The following is a 25,084-nucleotide window of genomic DNA, read 5'->3' as shown; positions in this document are numbered from 1 at the left end:
ATGCACAGGTGGCATGGAAGGAAGAGGTTGACCATAGCAGGTGCCGGAGGATAGGCTACACAGTGGAGGGCTGGCCTGGGCCCTATAGGGTGGTGAGAGAAGAGGGTGGGGTGGTGAACAGTTTGCGGAACACCCCCGCTGTGCCCCTTCATAGTCCAATTCCTGCACTGGCCACCTCTGAGTCTACACCTCTCAATCCCAGCCTGGCCCCCCACCCCCAACTTCCCCTTGGAGCCGGGCAGCCAATGTCATCAGGGTGGGCAAAATCAGGACGGTGTTCAGTCATCATTTTACTTGACCTCTGGAAACTTCTTATAACACTGCCTTTAGACGGCTTTTTGGTCAATGCCATCTCTGGATTTTTCTAGCACCTGTCTGGCTCCCCAACTTGATTTCCTTCCCAATTCTTCCTCCTGAACCTGTCCCTTATTTCAGGGGGCTCTGCAGGCTCATCTCTTGATTCTACATGGTCTTCCAAGCAAACTCTACCTAACCTGTGGATCCCAGTACGATCCAACTGCTAATAACTATCCACAGACACCGCCCACCTCAGGAGTGAACATGGATATGCTTCTCTCTCAAATAGAACCTGTAATGCTCACCACACATTTGCACTTGGAAATCTTGCAAGTACCTCCCCGTCGACATTTTGCCCTTGAACATTGTCTCCTCCAAGGGACAGCTCCATCCCAGCCAATGGCACAGATTCATCCAGTTATTCAAGCTGGAATTCTGGGAATTGAGCCTGATCCTTCCATCACCCCCTAGCCTATCACCAAGTCCTTCAGTCTTGATGTTCATCTCCTCCTTGTCTCCACCGCTCCTGCCCTGGTGCATGCCACCATCACCACCAGGATGCAGCAGCCTCCCATCTGGGGTCTCGCCTTCCAATGCCCCACAGCCTGTGTTCTACATGTTGGTCTGTGGCCTCCTCGGTGCATCTGACCATATCCTGCCCCTTCTCAACTGGCCTTCTGGATCCGACCTTTGGATCCGACCCACAATCCTGACCAGCAGGTTCAGAAGTGAGCCTGTCTTTGTGTGTGTGTCTCTCAGGAGCCCTTCAGTTCCCTGACTCCCGCACACTGCGCCCTCTGCGTGGCCACCATCTCTTCCTGCTGGCCTCAGCACACAGCTCGCTTCCTCATGGGAGCCTTCCAGCTGCTCCTGGGAGACCTTCACACACATGTGCCTCATGTTGCAAAACCCACCCTGTGTCAGGCAGAGCTGGGGGCACCAAACTCTTCGCGTTCATGACTCTGCAGAGCCTGCCTCAGGGAGCCAGTTTCAGGCAAAGGAAGGAATGGCCCAACTAGAGCAAAGGCCCCCTCCCCAGGGCTGGCGGGAGGTGGGGCCCACACACTAGGATGCCACGAGGCCCAGGTGCCCACTCCCACCCATCACGGTGCACAGTGGATGAAATCTCTACATGCTGTCCCCGCTGCCCCCGTGCCACTCACTTGGACTGTGGAAAGATCCCCTCAGTAGGTGCCAAGCTCCACCGACCTCCGCAACCATTCTGAGTTACCCCGTGGGCATAGGACCCCAATGACCCCAACCCCTGGTTTGGAACTCCATATAGTGCTGCCTCAGCCCCTCCCCCTCCAAGCTTCCGAGACCAGCCTGGTGCAGCATCCCCTGGAGGAGGATGGCACACGCAGGACACATTTCAAAGACTGCATGCAGATCTCCATGGAAATCAGAATACCGAGAGTGGTTGGGGGGAGCTGGTGTGGGGAGGTGAAGCGTTGCTGTGACCTTCCATCACCTCAGGAAGACCAGTGGCTACAGGGACATGTCCACTGGGGCCGCAGGGGGTGGTGGGGGGGATAGCTTCACCTCTGCCTCAATAGGTGAGAAGGTGTTGACAGCTGTCAGCATCCCCACATTGCCAAGGACACTGCTGAGTCACACACCTCACTCCCACCAGGATGCCTTGGGGCGCTGCAGCCTGGGCTGCCACATCAGGCCTATAGGCGAGTCCAGCATGGTCTTAAAGCCCTGGATTATCTCCAGTGTCTCAGGGCAGTGACCCCACCAGCCTGCCCACCTGCCCCTTGAAGCGTCTTCTGCGCTGTAGGCCTTGCTTAGGAAACGAGGCTGATGATGCTCATTCCCCGTGGGGCCTGTCCTGAGGGTTAAGTGGAGGGCTTCGATTCCATGGGGCAGACCAACAGGGAAGACAGGAAAAACATACCAGGTGTCAGGAAAGTGTGTGTTATGAGAAAACCCGGCTAGGGAAAGAGTGAGATGGACCCACGTGTGTCATTTCAACCCAGTGATGGCTGGGGAAGGCTTCTCTGAGGGAACATGTGGGCAAAGCCCCAAGGATGTCTTTACAGATATAACTGCATAATTCGTTTGTAATTTAAAAATATATATTATATAATTTGCAGTTTCTTTTTATGCCTATTGGAAAAAAGCAAGCAACAGAAGTGAGAGGCTGATGTGCTCCCACTACGGGTTTTGCTGGGACATCTAGAGACTGGGGAAGGAGAGGGGAGTAGAGTCCCCTGTCCTGTGTGCAGGTCCGGGGTCCATAAAGATACATAAGACAGGATCCCAGACGTCCAGTGGGACACCAGCAAAGCTGCTCCCAACATCACTACAACATGGTGGGAGGAGTTCATGCCCCTATTTTCTATCCAGGGTAGCGGGGACCAGCCAGGAGAGAGGGATCAGCTCTGCCCAGGAAGAGAAGGAGGGCATCATGGACGAGGGGTCTTGGGAGTTGTGGAAAGGCTGCATCGCCTCTACGGGTCTGTCCATGCAGGTCAGGCCTACTGGCAACCAACATGCCAGGGCTCCAAGCTCTTGGGTTGTCAAGGGCTCTGGAGGATGGACTTTCCCGAACACGTTCCTGGTGGAGAGTTGGCAGCAGGTGCCCTGAATGAAGACTCCCACCGTCTGATCGGTCTGGGCCATGTTCCTTATCTTTATGGGAGGACTTCCCAGAAGCACGGATGGCTGAAGGCTGCAGCTCCTCGAGGGACAGCTGCTATGGTTTTCCAAACTCACTGCAGCACTGCCTCCCTCCACCGATGGACCCCCTGAACTAAGGAAGCTCACAGCCTGGTCTGGGGTTTACCAGGTGTAGACAGGCAGCTGCCGACAGTCTAGTACATTCACAGGAAGAAGATGGGTGGGTAGCGGGGGGTCCAACAGCTCCCAATCCCACATGTCATGGAAATGGTCAAGCCCTACTCCCCTCAGCCCCAAGAGAACACAACTGAACTGGGAGGGGGGTGTTCACAAGCCAGTGGAATCATCCAGAGAGGCGTCTGTGGCACCTGGAGCCCAAGGTTCCTCCCACATGATCCCCAGACATAGGACCACGAAGCAAAGGGCCCTGTTCTCAGGTGGACAGAAAGCCAATGGGGTGACCACACCTTCAAGTCCCCCTCAAGCCTCTTAAAGATCCCTTTAAAATGATAACAGTAATGGGCTCATTTAAAGACAGGTGTCAAGTACAAAGCACAAGGAAAGAAAATCTTTGGAACTACGACCCACTTCGATCACAGTCAACTTATTTTTTATCTGTGCATATTTACATGGAAGAAATGCACAAGACTCTCTCTTGCTTCTGTTCATTGAACAATCTACCTATGCACTTTCTATTTTTCTAAGAAAAATAACTCTTGGGGTTGGAACGCTTCCTTTATTGGTTAATTCCCTGAATGGCTGGAGCTGGAGCCAACCGCCGCCTCTGTCCCCAGCAATGCTATGGAGGACAGGAGTGTCTTTTGTTCTACTAGCATGCTGCCCATCACGGCCGATAGAGCAGCCACTCTCCCCTAACTTGATCCTCTCTTCACAGAGACCACCAAGTTAACTGTGACTCCAAAAAGTCATTTTCTTATTCCCAATGTCTCTTTTCTCAAAAAACCAAACCAAACCAAACCAAACCAAAACAAAACCAGAAAACAAATAAAAAGAGAAAGACCTTTAATCAGTAAGAAGGACCAAACACTGGACCCAGTTCCCAGGACCTGCAGGCAGAGGGCAGGACACAGTTTCCTGTGTTTTGGCTTTAGCAGCAAAGCAGGGAAGCCTCGATCCCACTGGAACCCAAGGAAGTATCCCGCACATTTGTGGCCTGGCAGGCCCACCCCCCTCCTGCCAGAACCCTCTAGAAGCATGAGGGATGACCTCCTAGCTGTGATGCTGGGGGCTGCAGAAGTGTCCTGTGCCCTCCCTGGGAAGATGCAGGCAGGACCAGGTCCCTGGGTGAAATCGGGCTCTCCAGGGCTCTGCAGAAAGCAGCAACCTCTTCTTGACCCCCTTTCTTCTTCAACACCCAGAAACCAGAGCCTCTCCTTACATTTAATGTTTGACCATTTCATGTTTGACCAATGTAAATGGCCTTACATTTAAAGTATGACACACTGACAAATGTGTGTGTGTACTTGCACACACCGAAATACAGGCTACTCAACATCCAATTTCCTAAGACACAGGTGCCCATTCTACAACAATTAGATGACCCACATCACCATACCCTACCACTTCCAGAAAGAGGTGGGGTCCACGTTCTGGAGTGCAACCTTACAGATCTTTTCTGCCTAAATTCCTGAAATGATTCACTAGGGTCTCCTTGACTTACTGCCCAAGTTCTTTGTCGTTTCCAATGCATTATAAAGTTTCTCCATCTCAATTAATATGTATTTTTTTTTTACATAACGTTATTAATTTTTACCATCACTCTTTAAGGTTGCACATGTTACTGCACTGAGCAGATGCCACCATTAATGGTTCTTCAAGTCTCGCACATTGGGGGTGCTCTGGTTCTTTACTCTGCCAACAGCGCAGTGATGGATACCTATGAAGCGACATTTCTATGCCTTTTTGCACATTTGCATGGGCTTGGTCCCCAGAGGACACCACTGGAGTGCAGGGCATCCACCTGCCTGAGGCTTGTTAGGTACATTGCCAAAGTGCTCAGGGAGCTTTTACAGGTCATCAACAGTGTGTGGGTGGGGCCCTTACCAGCACTTTCTCCAAAACTGGGTATCTTGATTTAAAAACAAAAAGCCTTTGCTAAAGTGTCCCCTTCTGGTGTCCTGATCTCTGTCCCCCCGTCTTATTCTCTGAAAAAATACAGCAGGGAGGCAAGGAACTCCGCTTACTCTTTCTCGTGGCACAGAATATAGAACTCGATACATAACTCCCCCCTCAGACTCCCGTCTCCTCCCCTGTAACTGGGGCTGACTGCAGCACCAACATTCACAGTCATAAGAACTGAAAGAGCGCAATGGCGGGTTTGGCACAGGCCTGAAGGAGACAAAGTGTTTAAGGAATGGGAGCTCGTGATCTCTTTTTTCTCTGGACTTGTCACCTTTGGCCTCTCCCCGCTCCCTTCATCCCTGCATATCTGCTTAGGAGCCTCCCTTCCCCACTGCTCCACGCCCCCGACCCCACACCTCAGACCTCGAGCAACCCACCTGCTTCCAGAAGGGACTCTTGACCTCCAGCGTGGCTCATACCACGAAGCCTGTGAGCCACGGAATCGTCCCTAAGGGACTCCGGCTGTATGGTGGAAACAGTTGTAGCTGCTTCTAATGGAGGCTCTAACAGCTTTAAAAATTCTTACTTTAACAACTTTGTGATAAAAACACACTTAATAAGTACTCTCTTATAACTTCTTTCACAATACATTTTAAAAGTAAATTTCAAAACTTTAAACAAAAGAAGATACTTTAGAGAAGTTTGTCAAGACACCTGAAGAAGAGACCCATTCTCTCCCCTGGGGACCACAGACATGGGCCTGGTGACCCTTCCTGTTCCTGCCCTGCAGCACAGTGGCTTCTCAGAGGGGTTCCCCACTTCCCTTTCATCTAACAACCTGAGTTAGTGCCTACCTCCTCCTGTTTACGTGACCATCCCCGAGAGCGGCCTCCTCCTCCCTTTACTGCTCTGTTCCAATCTACAGGAGATGGGACGGCCAGGCCAATCTCCCTGAGCACAGCTCAGAATTCATCTCACTCCTGCTCTGAAACTCAAAGGAGTTCCCAGTGTTTACAGATGAAGATAAAGGCTCTAATGTTCTCCACTTAGCATCCTCACCTCCCCACCACTTAGCACCTACACCTCCCCCCACTCCAGCATCCTCACTTCCCTGCCACTTAGCAACCTCACCTCCCCCAACTTAACATCCTCACCTCTAACCTACTTAGCATCCTCACCTCCCCCCACTTGGCATCATCACCTCCAACCCACTTAGCATCCTTACCTTCAACACACTTAGCATCCTCACCCTCCACCCACTCCATTATCCTCACCTTCCTTGGCTCTAACCAGCCTCTAACCTGAGCAGCAGATGCATGTCCTACTGCTTCCCTGATACCATGACCCCTCCAGCCACCTGTTCAGATCCCATGAGTTTCCAATGCCCCTCGAAACACTAACTTCTGCAGAAAGTCTGCCTGAGTTGCTGTGTGCCCTGTAACAGCCCTTCTCCATGGTGGCAGGTTCTGTGGTTTCTGGGTCCTGCCTCGCCCACTGGGCTTGGGCTCCAGGACGGCCAGGACCACATTACATGCCTCTGATTCCCAGGTGACACTGAGCCTGGGGCCCATGACTTTCACCTGGTCTCAACTGGATCTCCCTCTTGTCAAAACTTTGTATTCTGTGCTGGACAGCAGGAAGCACAAAGTGAAACTGGGTCACTCCAAGGCACAAAGCAATCAAAATAAAGTCTATCAGTTTAATCAGAGGCTTTAGTGTACAATAACTTTCACATTAAAAAAATAAACACCTTTGATGCCAAAACCCAGAACATATGATTTTGAAATTAAAAAAAACTGACCCCAGAAATCTCTGGGCAGGAATTAACAATTGTGCTGCATTTTTATGAAAAAGCAAACAAGCATATGATCACTGATGAAGCAAAAGGTTAATTTCTGGATATGGCACCGAATCTGGGAGCACAGCCGAACCCCTGGCTGGCCTGACCACTGATCATCAGGAAGCCTGAGGCAGAAGGCAAACCTAGGCTTGAGTGCAGGGTACTGTGTTCAAATAAAATCCAAACATGAATATTTCAGTTCTTTAAAAGTCATCACATCACGTCATAAACCTTATATGCCAAAGGACTGACATGGGTCCACTGTGCCCTGGGTGTCACCAGACTGCCCCGCCTCCTGTGTGCCTTCCCCCGCCCAGACTTACTCTGGGTCTCGCAGTCCACGCAGTGGGAGTTCCCGCGGATGTTTCGTATCGACTGCAAGGCCATGGCCTCACTCTGGCTCGTCAATCGGGACTGGGCATAGAGGGAAAAAAGGCAAGAGGTGAGAAGCCCGGGAGACACTGGCACAGCCCCTGGCAACATCGGGGCAAAGCCAAACTGTGTGCCAGCAGATTTAGGATGAGGACGATCTGAAGCAGCCGCTCCTCTTCTTAGGTCTTTGGGGGAAAAGCATGACTGCCAGAGAAAGCTGTGTGCCCTGCGTTAAGACCTGTCAGGCGAGGGGACTCTGCTAGAAACGAGGACAGAGGTAAGTTCTGGATCATTCGTGAGTGAACACAGACCAACCGCCACCTGGGGGATGGAAGTGGTTAGCATGCCCTGTCGGGTCTGCTTGCTCTGAAGATGGAAGAAGGGGAAAGAATCTGCTTATGAGCCATGGGTCAGGGCTTAATCAGCACCACGAGACACATCTCATGATTCCTCAGCAGGAAACCACGTCCATACCACACTTCATGCCTTAGAGATGCACTTTTCACATTAAGAGTATCTCAGTTGCTCTAGCAACAAAGTCACTAAGGAGGGTGGAGGGCAAGGAGGGGCACTGGTTCTTAAACTGATACTTAAGCCTCTTCTCTCTACAAGTTAAAGAAATACCCAAGGGAGAAAAGAACAACTTAAGAATTTACAAGCTTTGATGTGATCATCCATGCTTTGTTTTAGCAACATTATGGTATCTATTCTTCTAACCTGTTTTCAAAAGCACACCTGTATGCATACACGTACTTTAAAAAAAAGGCCAGCCTGTATTGCTTTGGAACCTGTGCTTTAGCCTAAAGACATGGGGTCACTTCTCAATGCCACCTTGCATTCTCCCATGTCATCATTTTGAGTGGCTGGATCTCATGCCACTTATAAGAATTTCTTTCTGAAGTTTTCTTTGGTGGACATTTAGGTGGTTTCCAATTTTTCTCCACTGTAAATAGTGCTCTAAAGAACTCATTGCTAAAATTTAGCCTACATTCGTTATTACTTACTGATGGCAAAGTTTTGGAAGCAGAGGTGCTAGGTACCAGGGTATGTACTATTTTTAAGCTAACTTTATTATTATTATTTTTAAAGTAAACCCATGCCCAACATGGGGCTTGAACTCATGACCCCAAGGTCAAAACCTGCAGGTTCTACTGACTGAGCCAGCCAGGCATCCCAGGACAGGTACTGTTTCTAAAGGTTAACAATGCATATATTTAATAATGGTTAAACATAACAAGTATCAGAGAATACTTAAAATAAGCTGGATTTTTATATCAGAAATCACAAATAGAATCATCACATGTCAAACTGTTTGATGTGGAACAACCGACTGCTTACTAACATAAATTATAATTTATTTGTATCTATTATCTAATCAGCATAACTGCATTATTAAGATTTTTTTTTTCCCTTTGGCTGGATACCCCAGTATCCAAAGTGTACTTAACAACTTATGTTGGCTTCTGGAGTATGTGCACACAAAGGGATGTGTCTGTCTGTCTGTCTGCCTGTTTGACTTCTACAGCATATGTATGCCCATGCCTGCATTATCCACAAGCAGCCAGAATTCCTTAGACTTCATACTCATTTGAGTCTGTATTTTCCCTGCAGCTTTTCCTTGGATGGGACTTCCATGCTGCAGACTTTGACACCTACTCAGCAAACACCCAGGGGAACAGGTATGAGTCTGTCTTCCCTGGTGCTCATGAGTCCTCCAAGGGAGAGCGCTGGTAGACAGAGTGAAAGGGAACAGCATTGTAGGCAGTTGTTTGTGTCATGCCCAGAGTGATGCTGTCTGTTCTCCCAAAGAGCTGGGAAGAGTCCGGCAAGGGCGTGGCATGGATTCAAGTCTGACGTAAAATACCATGATCGTGTCTAAGATTTGGAGGATGTGTCTGTTTGCTCGACCATATGCTCTCCCCACTCCTGTTCTGGAACTAGAGTCCCATGCTTTGTGTGGGATATGTGCCGTCAATCCCTGTCCATGAGGAGATCCAGAAACTTCCTTGCATTTGCTTCAGAAGCCCCATCTGTGGATGTGAGTCAGTAAAGCGAAGGTTCTTGGAAAGGAAAGGCAGTGATCCTTCCCACCCTGGTATAAAACATCTTTAAAGAAGAGAAGCAAATTACATTATAATAACAATGACTGTGGTCTGGTTTATCCTGGTTAAAGAGGGTAATAAGGTAATAAGGTAAGACACTCCACCTTTCTGAAAGACAGACTCCCTTCTTAAGCTGAGCAGGGATCGTGCAGAGGTTTCTTCAAATGGTCACAAACGGAGGGGGCAGATTGGTGGGCAATGCTCTTTCTCTCCTTTTCTGGTTGATCATAGTTTAAAAAATCAAAACGTTCTTCGAGACTTTACAATGTCCCAGAAAAGGGGTTGAAAACACCTACCCTACTGAAGCAATCACTGAGAAAAAAGCCATAATGGGAATATCCCCAGTAGTGGTCTAGGAAACGCAGCTTACAGTTTCTTGTTCTGTTTTGTTTTTCTGGCTAAACAACTGCAAAGAATCACCTCTGCTGACTGAATAAAGCACACAGCGGGCTTCATCAGCAGAGTTTACAGAATGGACGCTGTCCGCCACCCCCCCCCCCCCCCCCCGCCTGATGCCCTGCAGACTCATCCATGCGCCTTTCGTTTTCCTTTACTTCTGTAGCAAGAGTCAGTGTTCTAACTTGACATGGGTCTGAATTTTGTGCATTTGTGAGAAGAGAACAGTGCATCTTTTAAGTCTCCCTCTCCTCTCCTGAGTGTATTCTGCCTAAAACAAAGTAAATGTCGATGCATAAGCTACAAGAGTTTAAAAGATCTCATCACCCACCATGAAAAGGTCAATGCTTTCTTTTTGGGATTAGTTGAGAGAGTCAAGATGTAAAATGGGATGTTCTGCCACAGGAACATGGTTAGGCTAGGATACTCATACTTGATACATATCGACACAAAGTGTTTTTTCATTCTTTTCAATTATTTAGCTTTTCACTCCGGAAGAATAAGTGGCTTCTGTCAGTCACACACATCATATGATGCTTCCCCTCCCTTGGGCATTCCTCCGGGCCTCCACTTCCCTTTAACGATCAGTGGCTCTTGATTTCGGGGGGCAGCCTGCTAAGGGTCTTACCTTATTCTTGCTGCTCTCACATGACTGTAAGCTGGCTAGGATCTGGCTCTCGATGGCTTGGACCCACGCATCTCGCTCTTCATATGTGGTGGCTTCAAAGTGCCACGTCTGGCCAGTGAGGGACACAATGATAAACTCAAAGTTTTCTTCTTGTTCTGAAACACAGAGTGGTGGGGATGAAGAGTTTAGCTTTCATGAGATCGCAGCCCCTCTGCCCGTCCTCGGTCATAAAAGTGCCTTTGGGTTCAATCGTGCCTGCATGGGGCTGGCGGCACACACAGGACGGCCCGACTACACAGCGGAGATCTGAATCCACAGACCTCCAAACACGCAAGATTTGGTTCCTAAAGCCAGCATGGTTTAGCTGGGTTTCAATCAGTGCTCGGGGGATGAGGAAAAATGAAAATCAGTGTGTGATGTCCGTGTCTCTGTGTTGGGCACAGAGGAAGCCACTCAGGAAAATAACACGGTCACTCACTGCACCATTGAGAGATCTGTGGGGGTGAAAATTCAGTTAATGGCATTAATCTCAGGGTAGAGTCTTGATTTCTCTCAGGCACCTGTGTGAAGATCCACAGACTGACCAACGGCAAACGGGGACACCTGGGGGTTTCTGCTCTTTATCGGCAGGAGACCCATTTCAGTGAGGAAGGCTTTCATTCCATTGTCTTCTGCCTGGAAAGTGAGTGGGACTCCAGGTGATTTGAGGCGACATCACGGCTGCGACTGGGGTGACCATCTGCACAGGGAAGGGTGGGACCTGCAATCAAATCATGCTCTACCACTTGCCATGGTGGTGTCTTTGGACAGATTCTTGACTCCTCCGAGGCTCACTTCCGTACCCTTAACCTGGGGGGAAAGGCCGCCCACTCCACAGTGTTACATATTGGCTTAGTGACATGTGCCATTGAGGCTGACACAGCCTGGGCCACGGGAGACCCTCTGTTTCTGTCTAGCCCCGCTACTGCCACAGAGACAGAAGGGGCACCACATAAAAGCAGCATGATGAGTTACCAACAACCATGGAGAGATCTCGAGCTCGAGTTTTAGTCACAACGTCTCATTTGAGCTGTAGTTTGCAGGCACTGGACTGTGAAGCAGCTGCGTTACAATTGCCCTGTGAGCAGCTGTTAGTCATACTGAGAACCACTGAGACCTGCCAAGCAGACCACTGCCTAGGTGACCACTGTCACCCACATGTAGGCACATCTACCACACCAAGCCCCGATCTTCCACACTCTCAGCTCTGGAGCAGCCCTCCCAGCCCCTGACCTTTGCCCAGTTCCCTGCTGCGCAGGTCAGTCCTGCCCTTTTCGAGGCTGTTCTCCCAGAGCCCTGCCTCCCTGGAATCCTTCAGCCCCGAGATGAGGAGGCTATCCTGCACATCAGGTCCTTCCCTGCTTCCCTGTCTCAGGAGAGGAGCAGCCTCGACCACTGTGATGGACGGACCCCTCCCATCCGACCCAGGAACCATAACGTTCCTAATGCACAGCCAGCTCTGGGCAACCACTTCCCTAAAGGAGCTTCAACTGCCTTGGAAACAAGGCTACGCCACAGTTACACAGCATCTATACACATTCTGATGATAACGGTATTGTGCTCCATGTAAAGTCACTATTTTAGAACTTAGTCCCTCAGGGAGCTGGAACCAACTCTGAATAGCACTGGAAGGAGAGCAGGTGGGTATGTCCACAGGCCAAACCACTGCTGAAGGCCTTCTACAAATGCACCTGGTCTCAGGTAATGTGACTGACATCTGTCTGACAAGAGGGTCCAGTGCTCCCACCGGCTTCTCAAAGGTCTATGACAATGCTGGCATTGTTCAAAGCTCCTGTGATGCAGTGCACTGTGGGATGCAGGTGCCAAGTGCAGGTCAGGCATGGCCCTGGCTGAACTGAAGGCCCTCCCACCAGAAGGGGCCAAAAGCTGGGCTTCCTGTGGAGAAGACTGGCAGAGCTTGGAGAAAGGGCTGAAGGGTATGCCCCTTCAGGGGCAAGGGCAAGGGCAGAGCCTCTGGAAGGCATCGCAGGATGCAGGGGTCTGGGTGGGGGGTGTCTTACGCTTGCCTGCAGGGTAGGTGAGCATGCCACGCTTCCTAACTCTCTATGACTTGAGTTCTGGAGAGACGGTGATTAAGAGTTCAGAAGTGAGGGGGCATCAGAAATTCTACCCCAATCTACCATGCTCTTGAGCTGGAGAACAAATGACCCCTGTGTTCACACAGAAGAGAGAAGTGATCTGCTATGGAACAGGGTGGAGGGGGAGGAAGGCAGGGGGTCTTCTCCCCCTCCACCCCGGATGCCCTTGGACACTTACGGCCTTGTTGGGATTTTCATCTTAAAAACTAGCTGTTTTTAAGGCACCTGGGTAGCTCAGTTGGCTGAGTGTCCAACTCTTCATTTGGGCTGGGGTCATGATCTCAGGGTCCTGGGATCGAGCCCCATGTCAGGCCTGGCTCAGTGTGGAGTCTGTTTGGGATTCTTTCTCTGCCTCTCCCTCTCTCTAAATGAGTAACTAAAATCTTAAAACAACAACAACAACAACAAACCCAAAATCTCGCTGTGACTTTCAAATAGGTCTCCCATGACTGAACCACAAATGTACCTTGCAATTATTGGCTGAGATACTACATCTGTGGATTCTTAAAGGTCTAGCTTCTTGATCCACAGGGTTTAATGTCCTAACACTATAAATTACAATCTCTTCTATACTGAATTCTGTAAGATAGTACCCTGAATTCATGTACTTTATGCAAAACCACCCCAGTGAACTGGTAGGGGAGACAAGAAGAACAACTTAAGTCATAGTCAGGCCACTGGGAAAAGCTTGCTAATTCACAGTGCAATGTGACAATTGTTGATTACATCTACCCAATAGGCTCACACTTGTCTTAATCTGTGAAATTCAAATGCACCACAAAAGTTCCCCTGATCAGGATTTTTTGAACCTATCAGGGGAAAAAAAACATTATAACCATTAGTTTCTCAGTTAAATTCATGCATCACTGGTCTGCCACAAAGCTTTCTAGCCAGAATCACTGGCTACCTCCCCTGGAACTAAGGGAAAGAACTGAGCTTGCTTTCCACTGATGACAGCTCAGGTGTGTGACTGCCGGGCTCCCCGAGGGGGGCAAGGATTCAGGCACACAGGAGACATTATCTAGGGGGAACCAGTGCACGCATAACCTCAGATGATTCAGCACAAAGCAGTGAGAACACTGATGGGGGCCTGTGGCACCAGGAAACACACTAATGGGGGCCTGTGGCACAGAGGCACACACTGATGGGGGTCTGTGGTGCAGGAACACTAATACTTTTTGTTTGGTTCTAGCTGTTATGAAGAGTTCTCCACCGAAACACTCGTCATAGCTCGTGCAAAGACTAGACTTTCAGATTCAACTGCTGGAGTAGAGTCTGGCTTTGTCCCATTAATTATGTAAACAGAACTTACCTGTGTATGCCAAAGCTACTTGTGGGAATAAACATAATTAAGCAGTTACAGGAATATTGAACTTCATTTCTTTCAAATCTCCAAATGGAACTCTTGCTACATCTCCTCTGGAACTTTTCCATCACTTCCAAAGTCAATCCCACCATTTGTCTTCTCCAGCTACTTATACTGGACACAAGTTTCCTTTTCTAGCATATTCTATACCACCCAACATTCCTGTTTGTACTTGCAGAAGATTCTCTCCCTGTCGGAGCTATTTGCAGATGAACAACCAACTTTGGGACATCATACCCTTGAGAAGTTAATCCCCTGTTGTGTGTCCTCTTCAGAGGGAGCCTGGAGGAAATTCAGCTTCTCAGAGATGACCTGTAGGCCCTCTCTACTCACTACGGGAGGGACGCAGGACAGTTTTTCAACTTTTTTGTAACACATGGGCTTTGAGCAGCAGCCAGGCCTCCGTGTGGAGGGTCCCAAGGCTGGCTTCAGGCTTCTGGAGAATGAGTGCTACGCTCAACTAGCAATGTCTGCCCTAGGGGAAGGGGGGTGCTGCAGCTCAGCACGCTGGCCATTGCTTTGCCAGGCTCAGAATTTTCTTTCTAGCTTATAAATCACAGCTTCTTCTTCTCCTACCCAGCCCTCCTTTGCCGACCACCGGTGAATATATACCCCAGGTTTAGTTCATGGCTTCCCCCGCCCCCCCACCACTTCTGAGGGTTCATTTCCTTCCAAAACATAGACAGTCACTTCTGATATATGTGGACAATTCTCAGGTCTGTAGCTCCGACCCCCAGATCTAATCATTTGTAGAATTTTAAAAATGCCCACAGATACTCTTTAAATATTGTGTCCTCACATCAAATTACCATGCATGAAACCAAACTGCCATAACCCTTCAAAATCACCCAGATCCCACCTTCTCCTCTCTTCCCACGGCCATCTCCTTAGTTACAGCATTGTTTACTGAACTCCCTGCTCTGCAGGGTTCTCTGCATCCCCTACTTCTGGCCCTCAGCTGACTGCTTCCCTGGCTCTGGCTTGGAGTTTACCATGTGATGACTGTGTGCCACATTCCTCCCAGGGGAGTACGAGCCTGAGCATGGCTTCCACACAGTCTGCTAACCATACTGCCCTGCAATATGGTGGACAGACATATGCAGGGCTTCTCCACAAAACGTACTTGTTACTGTACCGACGGCCCAATCTCCCAGCCTACCCTCTTTCCCTGTCCCCGAGGCCCCAGGAATTCAGACACCAGAACAGTGAGCACTGAGAGCTAAATGCCTATAAGTAAGCATCACCCTAAGGACAAACACCTTTGGTGGCATAACAAACAAGGTGGTCATAATAAGGTGGGAGAGAGAACCTTGAGTGACTCCCCCCCTCAACCAAGCAATCAGGATGAGAAGGGGACACGGGCCCTGTCTTTGTAGAGCCTCCTTGGCTCCTGGCATGTCCTTGCAAGGAAAGCATTCCACAAAAATTGACCACATGTGAACTCAATACCAAAGACACTAAACACAAAGAAAACAGGACAGTAAATTTAGATCCAAAGGATTACAGATACCTAATTTAAAGTAACTATGCTTGAAATGTATAAACACAAAAAATAGAACCCTAAATTTTCAGGCAAAAGGAGACCATGAAAATTGATCAGGTAGAGCAGAAAAAAGGATAGTTCTTTTGGAAATTCGAATGATACTGTTAACAACCCCCCCCCCCCCCGACAGGATGAAGGAGGAGCTTGCAAGGGGGTGGGGTGGGGGAGTGAAGAGCCGGAGGACAGAGGGACTAACAGAGGACACAGTGAGGCTGCTGTGGAAGAGAAATGATGGGGCATGTGGAAGGTGGGATGCATACCTGACCACCGGGTAAATGGTGGGTGCCTCACGGGACTGTGAATGATAGAGGGCTCTAAACCAGGGAAAACAGCATCAACCAGGAAGGATCGCAGCCATGAAGAACCACACCAGAAGCTTACGAAACCATGGAAAACTAGACAATAAAGGGTCCATAATAACACAAAGAAAGAGAAGGCAGACTGCTCTTAAAAAAATGGCAGTGGAATGGATGACAGATTATCTCAAGAGCAACAACCAAAACTTCAAGACAGAGGGATAATACCCTCGAGTCCTGGAAGCAAATAATGTCGGTCAAGGCATGGGAGCCTGGAAAACCTTCTCTGAAGAAGAAGAGTGGAACATATTTTATGTGGAAAACAAAAACAAAAACAAAACAAAACAGTAGAAAGAGTCTATTACCAAGACTCGCTGAAGGAGCTGCTAACAAATATGCTCTTCAGAAGTGTCTAGAAAACAAGCCAGCACCAGGGAAGGACTGGTGAACAGCTGAACAGATAGAGATGTAGATGCATTAAGCAAAACCTGTGTCAGATACTACTTTTGAGAATAAAGTCTCATTTCAAAGTACCCGAGACAGGCTGGCAGAGAGACACTGGAACCAATGTGTTATCGGGTGGCCTACTCATCTGTAAGGGTGTGAAGGACGAGCATTAGGCACATATGATAGAGTACCAGGGTCAGTCTCTACAAAAGAAGAAGTAAAAGATGCACCTTCCAAATCAGAAGGGGGAAACACTTAAATAAGCAAAAGATATACGACCAAAATCTATAATCAAACCAGGACTAGAAGGGAACCCCGTTAGTTGGACAAAAAGTACCTATCAAACCCGTAGCATCATTATTCTTAATGACGAACAGAAGCAATCACTTCTTATAGTTAAAGGGTACTCAAAGCAAAGATGCTCACTGTAACAGCATTTGTTCAACCCTGGGGCCAAGATATACCAGAGAATAGAAGACCTAAACACTGGAAAGAAAAAAAATCATGGATTGCAGGACTGTTTACATAGGACACCACAAGTAATTTAGATTTATGAAAAATAAGAACCACCGTTAGTAAATGGAAGGTATGTAAGACCAATATAAAGAAATATCAGTTGCATTTCTGTACATTAGAAAAAACAAATCATATGTAAACATATCTGTTTACAAATATATATTTCCTTCCATCTGTGATAGGAAAGGATACGAAGAACTGTGAATAAGCCAATTTGACTTTGTTGTTAAAGTAACTACACAAGGGATCACTGGAACCTGCAGTCACTGCTAACAGGTGGTGAAGGGCAGAGCCCACCCTGCATTTCGAGGTGATGGACAAACCAGAGTATGCAAGCAGCCAGAGAGGGTTTCACGCCTCGTCTCCTGGGAGCTGAGACCCTTGCAGGGTCTGCTAACTGTAATGAAACACCAATAAGAATCAGCAAAGCACAGAACAAATGGATGCAAGACATCCCGTGACCCAGCCTGGTGGACATGGGCTCTCGAGGAGAGGTGTGAGACTGGCAAGGTTGCCAGAAGTGTCTAGAAAACAAGGGTCGCCCCAACAACCCTGGAAAGCACAAGTTTCATGACCCAACGAAGAACCACCGGTGCAAACGCACAAGACTCCAATTCATCTGGGACACTGTGCTTTGCCCAGGGGAAGGCCTGGGGGTGACTGCCAACCCGGAAAGGCACACAGTCATGGAAATAATGAAGCCACGAATGAGGACAAAGTGTGGTGTCATAGTAAGTGTGGTCACTGTGACATCTGTGTGTATGTGCTGTTTCTAAGGTGTCTGGAAGCGTACACTGAGGCCCAGCGGTCACAGGACAGGTGGGAGCGTCAGGACTGGTCTCCGACAGGAGTCACTCTAAGCCGAAGCTCAATATGCTGTCAAACACTGACAGAGCTTCTTTGGGGGAAGTTTTCTCTTTTACCCCAACTGCTGGGCCTTGATGTGGCAGAAGATGGGCCCTCCAGTCTTGCCCATAGGGCCCCAGTAACAGCTCCCGACAAATGCTGCTGCCTTTGGCGCTGGGCTGGCCTTAGCCAGGTGGGCCACACTTATGGGGCTCCTTGCTGAACTGCCAACGGAAACCTTGGGGCTAGTTGGAGGAGAGGGGTCCAGCTTGTGTGGAGAAGGTGGATGTAACTCTGGCACTGTCCCAGGAAAGAGGCATCCCCAGTGGGGGTGAGCCTTCTTTTGGATTCTGGGCTCTGGTGAAGATGTCTTTATAAGGAGCTGGGCAGCAGGGATGCCTTGCTCCCCAAATAAGGGGTTGAGACTCCAAATAAGGGGTCTACTTGCTGTCTGCACAGGGGTCCCAGCTGATGCTTACGGCATAACATGCTTCCCCAGATACTAATGTCTTTATGTGGCTTTATTTTTGGTGGTGGTGGGGGGGTAATATATTAACAGTGATACAGTTAGAATTTCAGAACTGAATTCTATCTGCCGTATGGCTTTTCTCTGCCTCCCTAGATTAAAACAAAATAAGAACAAGGATTACAGAGCAACTGCATTTTTAATCACACTACATATAATTTCCATGAAGGGATACTTTGTTTCTTTGCAATGAAACTGCGAGGAATAATAAATACAAAATAAATACTGTCAGGCTCTAGTTCTGTGTTAGGAAAAATACAAAAAGACCTATCGCCATCATCTCATTACCTTTAATTATTCTTCTTTCTTTAAAGTGGCTAGTAGTGCTCTTTGCTTTTTGAAAACAAACATTTAAAGGAAAGGAACTCTTGGCGGGTGTCCAGTGGGAGCTGGAAGTGTCTCTCCTCTTCCCAGTGACCTTTCTGCTACTTCTCCTTGTTACCTATGTCAGACAAGCAAGGTGTGCGAACTTTTAAAAAGGAGTTTCCCTAAAATCTCTACCCAGCTTGTCACTAGCGTCGATTCTTTTAAGCTCGTCCAGTTGGAGAACGCCAGGGGACGGGATGACAGACATCCGCAGAGCTGTTGTCACGGCTCCCGGGACGTGATGCCCTTGGGTGTGTCAGTCATAAGCTGGGGACTGTCCAGCTGCCATCGTCAGTGATCGGTTAGCACCAGGAGGAGGACAGTCCCATCTATACCAGGATCATCAGAGCAAGTGACAGTCTTGGCTGCTGTGCTCTGTTCTGGGGGTGGGTGGCACGTGTCAAGTTTCCTTCTCCAGGTTTTCAACTGGGCTGGGGCCACAGATCTCCTTCCTCTCTTACTGGGGACCTGTCAAGCTATGTCCCACAAATGCAGGTACCTTGGCCCCTCCACGCCGAGACCCACCCCCACCCCACCCAGTGGAGGTAAGATGGCTGCCGACCGGCAAAGTGGAGTGATGGGATGCGCCGGATGCACCGTATGCCCTCCAGGTTCCCCTCTAGCCAGCTGCAGCCACCTGTTTCAAACTCCATCCTGATTCATCCCGGGGACAGAAGACTTGGGACAGACTAACCAGGCATCCTACTAGGGTCAACGCTTAGTAAATCTCTTGATTTAATCCTTGCTTAATAGCAGTGACTGTTTACATTCATTCATAGCAGATTTTTGGACATTTTCCCTTCTTCTTTACGGATGAACATGAATTTCTTTCTGGCGATATGGCCTTATTCAAATCACCAATGGACGAGCAGGATTCCATCCCATAATGAAGTGGCACAGTGATATTTTAGTTATATGCAACTACATAAAAAATGATAAAAAACAGTAATTGGCAGCGTGAGGCCAATCAGTCAGAAAGACAGACTGAACATTACTCTTCACTGTCACCCTCATTTAAAATGTGAAGAGTGTGCACGTGGACCCCAGGAACATACACTTGCTATTATTCCTTTCACTAATACAAACTCGTGACAACTACAGCGGCTTATATTTAATTTATCCTGTAGAAATAGAACTCAGGTTGCCAGAAGGCCTGCTGGCGCGGACGTCACGAGTGGGCTTCTCCGTGTCAGACGCACACGTCACCAGTAATCTTTGGTCCACGGCCCCTGGGCGGGGATATCAGAGCGCCGCATATCCACGGCTGGGGATGAAGAACTGTGTTGTCTCGCGACGTGACATTCCAGGGCTGAGCTGCTAAATAAAGTTTTGTGATTGGGCTCGCAGGGATTTGAACAGTTTGCTGTGTTTAACAGTTAGCTGCGGAGAGGTCCACTATAATAGTATTTTAGCGCCATGAACCTGTCGAAATCAACCTGCCCAATTATTCCAAACGACATTAATAACACCGGATATTACACTAATTGCGTCCAGTTTCTATGCAGACGAGGCCCCGTGGGGCTAATTTTGCCTCCTCAGGGGCAAGCAACTCAGCCATCAGACTGATTTCACGAGGAATCCCTCCTCATTACACAAGTCTGGCCTGTCAAACTTTTTTTTTTTTAAAGGTTAATGGGCCAATCAGTCATCAATTATTTTTGTGGACTCCTAGCAGACAAAGGGTTAAAGGACTTAAAGCAGCTGCAACTGTTCTACATTTGGAAGCTGTTTCCAACAGGAGACTGCCTGGACCAGGGATGCGTTTTGGGCAAGTGGGTGGAAGGGAGAAGAACCAGACAGATGTGAGCCTGTCTCCAGGGGTAGGTCTGAGCAACAGAGCAACTGCACTGTGTTCTTACAAAGGCCCAGGCAACCTGGTCCCCTATGCCCAGGGGACACACAACTGCTTGAAACTAAGATGCAGGTTTGACACGAGCAAGGACATCTCTTCTGAGTTTAGAAGGGGTCAGCGTGTCTGTGTCTGTCGCTGTCTTCACTGGCAGGATGGAGCACCTGAGTCCATTCTCCTGAGCGCCTCTACTAAGCTGGAACCCAGCCTCCCATGCTCAGCGCTATCTGTGAGGCTAAGTGTCCTTCCTGACATAGGTCATGACAAACCCATGATGAGAATGTGTTCTCTCAACTCTGCAGGGATGAGCTGCTCTGCGCCAAGGGACAGGTCTCCTTGAAGAGGGGGCCAAGGGAGGAGTCCAGGATCCACAGAACCTGCGGGTTCCCAGCTGCTCACCATTTAAAAGTGATCTGACTGTGAAATAGCCAAGCCCTGCAGTCAGACAGTGGTCTTCTCCACTCCAGACTTCTGTTGATCAAGAATTAGAACTTTTGTTTTAGCATCTATCACAGTACCTGGATTAACAGGTTAATAGTCACTTCAACGTTTGGCTCAGTCATTTTTTTTTTTCTCATTACCAAGTGAGCACAGCAATCGGTTTCTCCCACTTTTTGCCTGAAACTCCACATTGTCTTTTCTTCACGTCCTTCCAATTTTGTGGTCCTCTCCGGGAACGGGCTTCCCTCTTCTGCCCTTCCTGCTCTGCCACCTGCCAGCTGGGAGCCCATCCCACCCTTTGATCTCAGCTTCAAGCATGAGGGAGGCCCAAGGCTGGCCTGGGATGACAGAGGCGTGCTGTCCCTCCCTTTCTTTTGCCAGGAAAGACATCCATAATGGATCCTGAAGAGCCTGATGCAACCTCAGAATCCTTCCTAACGCAACTCTGCACACAGCCATTGTCAGCTGGTCCAAGTCGGAAACAGGGAGGGGATGCATTTGCCGGTCTGCCCCCTCTTCGGGTCTACCACAATCTACACACGGCGAGATCACTCGTGGTTATGTCGTACGCAGCCCCAGGCTTTTATGTTAATTTTTTGAGCCACGCATTTTGTAAAATACTGAGATACTTCCGCTTTCAAAGCATATATCACATAGGCACGTGGTCTAGATCTTTTACTTCATTACGAAAACCACATGTTTAAGGTTTCAGCCAAACCCACCATAATACAAAAAGTCAGTTTCTACTTATTTTCAGTAATTCTCCCATTTTCATAGAGCACAATAAATGTGAAGGAAAACCTAAAGAATATGGTCTAGGGTTGTGCAGAACCAAGACCTATGGGCACTAAATAATACATAGAAAAACACTCCCTCCTCCTGCTCCAGAAGTTAATTTTAAGCAGAAAAGGAAAAAAAAAACCACCATTATTTCTGCTCATTATGAACACACTCAGTTTGTGGTATTTAGGTAAATATTTTTGCAAACTCTGAATTAGGTAAATATCTTTGTTTAGCCCAGAGTCCAACAGAGGTACTGTGGCTTAATTTAGGACATGAGCAGAATTAATTCTGTGAAGAAGCGAGTCCCCAGGGGGAGGTCACAAAGTTAGGGATGTTAATCGCTGTTGTCATGGGAAGATTCTCTTATTTTCCAAACACATTAGAAAGAGCTGGGAGAGCAGTCTGAGAGCTGGGCACCACGAAACTCTGTTCTATCAGCTTTGGCTTCCAAAGCCATGGGGTGCCAGGCATTTCTTACATTAGGGAAAGTATCTAAGACAAATCTCCTGAAAAAATATAAACAGATCCCAAACTGTGACACTTCAGGATGGAGAAGACAGATGTTCGAGCAACTTCCTGGCATCTGCTTATGGCCAAGGCACTGCAGGAAAGCCTGAGGCCCAAGCTCTTGGTTTAGAAAGAGAAAGCGAGCCCAGAATATCTGTTTTGATTTATGTGGTTCCTAAGCAGTGCTCTGCGCATTTATCATTTGTTACTCATTCTAGTTGATGTTCGTCACTTTCCAGGGACCCCAGTCTCCTGGTGGAAGGCATGTGTGGGCTCTGCTGCTGGGCGGGCCCTGTATTGCCCCTGGGGCTGCCCCTAGCTACTGCTGGCTGTGGGGTTGGTTGACAGTGTCTTGGTTACCCTTTGAAAAGCTGATGGCTGGAAAGACAAGTACCCTCACTTTTCTCCCCTAAAAGTCGATTCTGGAGTTACTTTCCATGAAAGGGTCTCCAATCTTAATTGATCTGCAGGAGTTCATAATCTGTGCCATTCATCACTGACCAGCGTCTACCTTGGCCGATTTTGCCCTCAACTAATACACTCAACAGGCCTAGAAAATAGTGCCATGGATACTCTCCACAGACTGTGTTCTTGGAGTGATCTGCCTATTAAATAAGTCTAAGAATTTCACTGTGACCCCTGTGGTCACCCTGACCGTGGGCCCAGCTCTGCTGTCAAGTCATTTCTTCTCCAGTCATCCTTCCAAGTAGGCTTCATCGTGTTCATTCTGGGGGAAGAAAACAAGGCAGGGGGAGGACAGACCCAGCAAGTCATCGTAACCCACACAGTTGGGAAGTGGCAGAACTGGGATCTGCTCAGGCACGTCTGTTTCCAAAGCCAAATTTCCGTGTTTGATGACTGCTTTGAGGATGACAGTGAAGGGAGAGGGGTAGCTTTCAAGGTCTGGAAAAAAACGAGGTTTGATTTTAAGTCCCCCCTCACACTTTCAGGGAAACATCTCTTGCTGAATCTCTGCTCCTTGCCATGTCCACGTTTCTCAAGCTCTGAGTTTTCCTTGATGACGGGACCGGCGGTGCTCTGGCACAAGGCATGGACAATAGCAGCAGGTGTGGATGCTGAGCGACCTTCCTCTGGATATGTTAGTGTGCCGTCTCCACAGCCTGCAGACGGGGGACCGAGGTGCCGTGGAGACTCCGGAACTGGACCCCCATCTGGCTCAGGAGTTGGGGCTGAATAAGCGCCATCTACACCACTGCTCACAAATACGTGGTGTGCAGAACCTCCGATCGAGCATCACCATGGTCTGCAGGTGTCCGAAGGACTCACAGTGGCAAGCCCTGTGTCCAGGTGTCGAAGGCAGCCTCAGGAGATGAGCCCGGAGGTCAGGGCTGGATGCAGACACCAAAGGACACAACAGGTCACATCCACAGCGGCAGAGCAGCCTTGTTCCCCTCCCTGTGGTGAGGGCCGTCCATGGAGGTCACAGCCCGAGCAGGGAGTCTGTGACTCTCTGCTCGAGCCTCCACCTGCCCAACACCTGTTATGGAGCCCACGGGTTCAGGCTGTGGCTCTGACCTCAGTGACCACCTGTGAGGGTGCTTTCTGGAGGCACGTGACCGCTCCTCCCTACACCTCAGTTTCTCCTTTTGGGAAATGTGGAGGATATGAGCCTCTCCCTTGGGCTTCCTGGGAATCCCAGGGCAGGATGCCAGGAAAATGCTCGGTGCTGCAGTCCGTTGTGGCTCCTGTTGAATCCCGGAGACAGTGAAGCCTTTCCTGACCCCCTCCACCATGTAGAGCTTCACTCTCCACTAACCCGCAGGGCACACCATGCCTCCTCTGGAACGAATATTCCCTCACTCCATGCCAGAGTCTTCGTCCAACATCCCTTGTCTGACTGCAAGCCCTTCTCCCTTCCCTCTGCCCCAGACCTGCGCAGGATAGGGACCTGAGACCTGGCAAGCTCGTCACTATCAGCCGCGAGTGCATAAGCATGAGCTGGTCATCTGTTTGCCTCGACCTGAAGGAGACAGATATTTCAGCACCACGACCGGGGGCATCAGGTGCTGGACAGGGACTGTGCTGGCCGTCTGGTGCAGGAGGGACACAGATGGAGGTCCGAGGCAAGCAGCTGTGCTGGCTGGTGCTCTCCAAATGGCTTGTATCCCTCTATGTGGGGCCTGTTTATGACCATGTGCTAGGGACCTTAGGGTCCCTCCGTTTGGCCCGCTGTGGCACAGGGAAGCCGTGCAAACAGGTTTCACAGACCCGTCTCTGGGCAAGTCCCAGATCCACAGAAATGTACCCCGAGACGGGACTGAACAGAGACTCAGGCTAATATTGAACCTGGCTGGGACCTGTGTGTGAGCATCACCTATACCTCAAAGTGGCTTATTCAGCTCACAAAATGAGGGTGGGACTGGCACCCCAAGAAACACCCCTTGTGCCCCAACACATTTCTCCTTTACCCATTTATGCTTTCTCATGTCCTGGAAGAGTCCTTCTGTTCTGTCTTGCAGGGGACGATAATCCCACCTGTCTCTGGGTGGGCGGAGGAAGACAGTGCAGGGACCCCATGTGGCCCTATTCTGGGGTGCTGCTGCTCACACACATCCCACAGGCCTTCCTTCTACATCCCCTTGACACAGCGCCCACTTTCTGCTCAGCCCTCTCTATTCTTCCTCCGAAAGACGCGGACCTCGGATCTGAACATTCCCAAGTCTGGCTTCAGCCGCCTGATGCGGACGTGGTTCTCCCTTGGGCTCAGAGGCAGCGATGAACTGGAGAATCCCACCATCAACAGATCTTCCATCCCATTTCACAAACCTCTGAGATGGCAAAATGAAAGCTCGTTCTTGTTGAAGGAACTGAAATTTCACCAACCTTGGCAGAGTTGAATTTTTATAAAGTAACAGAGATGTAAAAATTAGTCTAATATACATATACAGAAACATCAGGTTTCCGTTTCGGTTTCTGAGGTAACTAACCCCAATGGACAGAAAAAAGTAGAAAAGAGCACATTTTTGTTTGTTTTCTCGTCTTGGGCATTTCTGTCATCCGTTCTGGGTAATCTGTCTTATCTCCTCCCATCATTGACCCATCTATTGACCTGTTCCATGAGGATCCAGGAGTAGGTCCTGGAGTTGAGCTCTCTGGG

The 25,084-nt window shown here is 49.0% G+C and overlaps 1 protein-coding gene across 1 annotated transcript in view; it reads right to left on the bottom strand.

Moving 5' to 3' along the window:
• AGAP1 (ArfGAP with GTPase domain, ankyrin repeat and PH domain 1) overlaps positions 1–25,084 on the bottom strand; it is a 514,946-nt gene that overhangs the window by 65,814 nt on the left and 424,048 nt on the right. The window contains 2 exon segments of the mRNA XM_032355251.1: positions 7,168–7,258; positions 10,343–10,497. Of these exon segments, the coding sequence (XP_032211142.1) occupies positions 7,168–7,258; positions 10,343–10,497 (246 nt within the window).

The sequence above is a fragment of the Mustela erminea genome, chromosome 8 (genome assembly GCF_009829155.1).
Source record: "Mustela erminea isolate mMusErm1 chromosome 8, mMusErm1.Pri, whole genome shotgun sequence".
NCBI classification, from domain to species: Eukaryota; Metazoa; Chordata; class Mammalia; order Carnivora; family Mustelidae; genus Mustela; species Mustela erminea.
The sequence above is the reverse complement of the archived record's forward strand: the minus strand, read 5'-3'. Positions and strand labels throughout refer to the sequence as shown.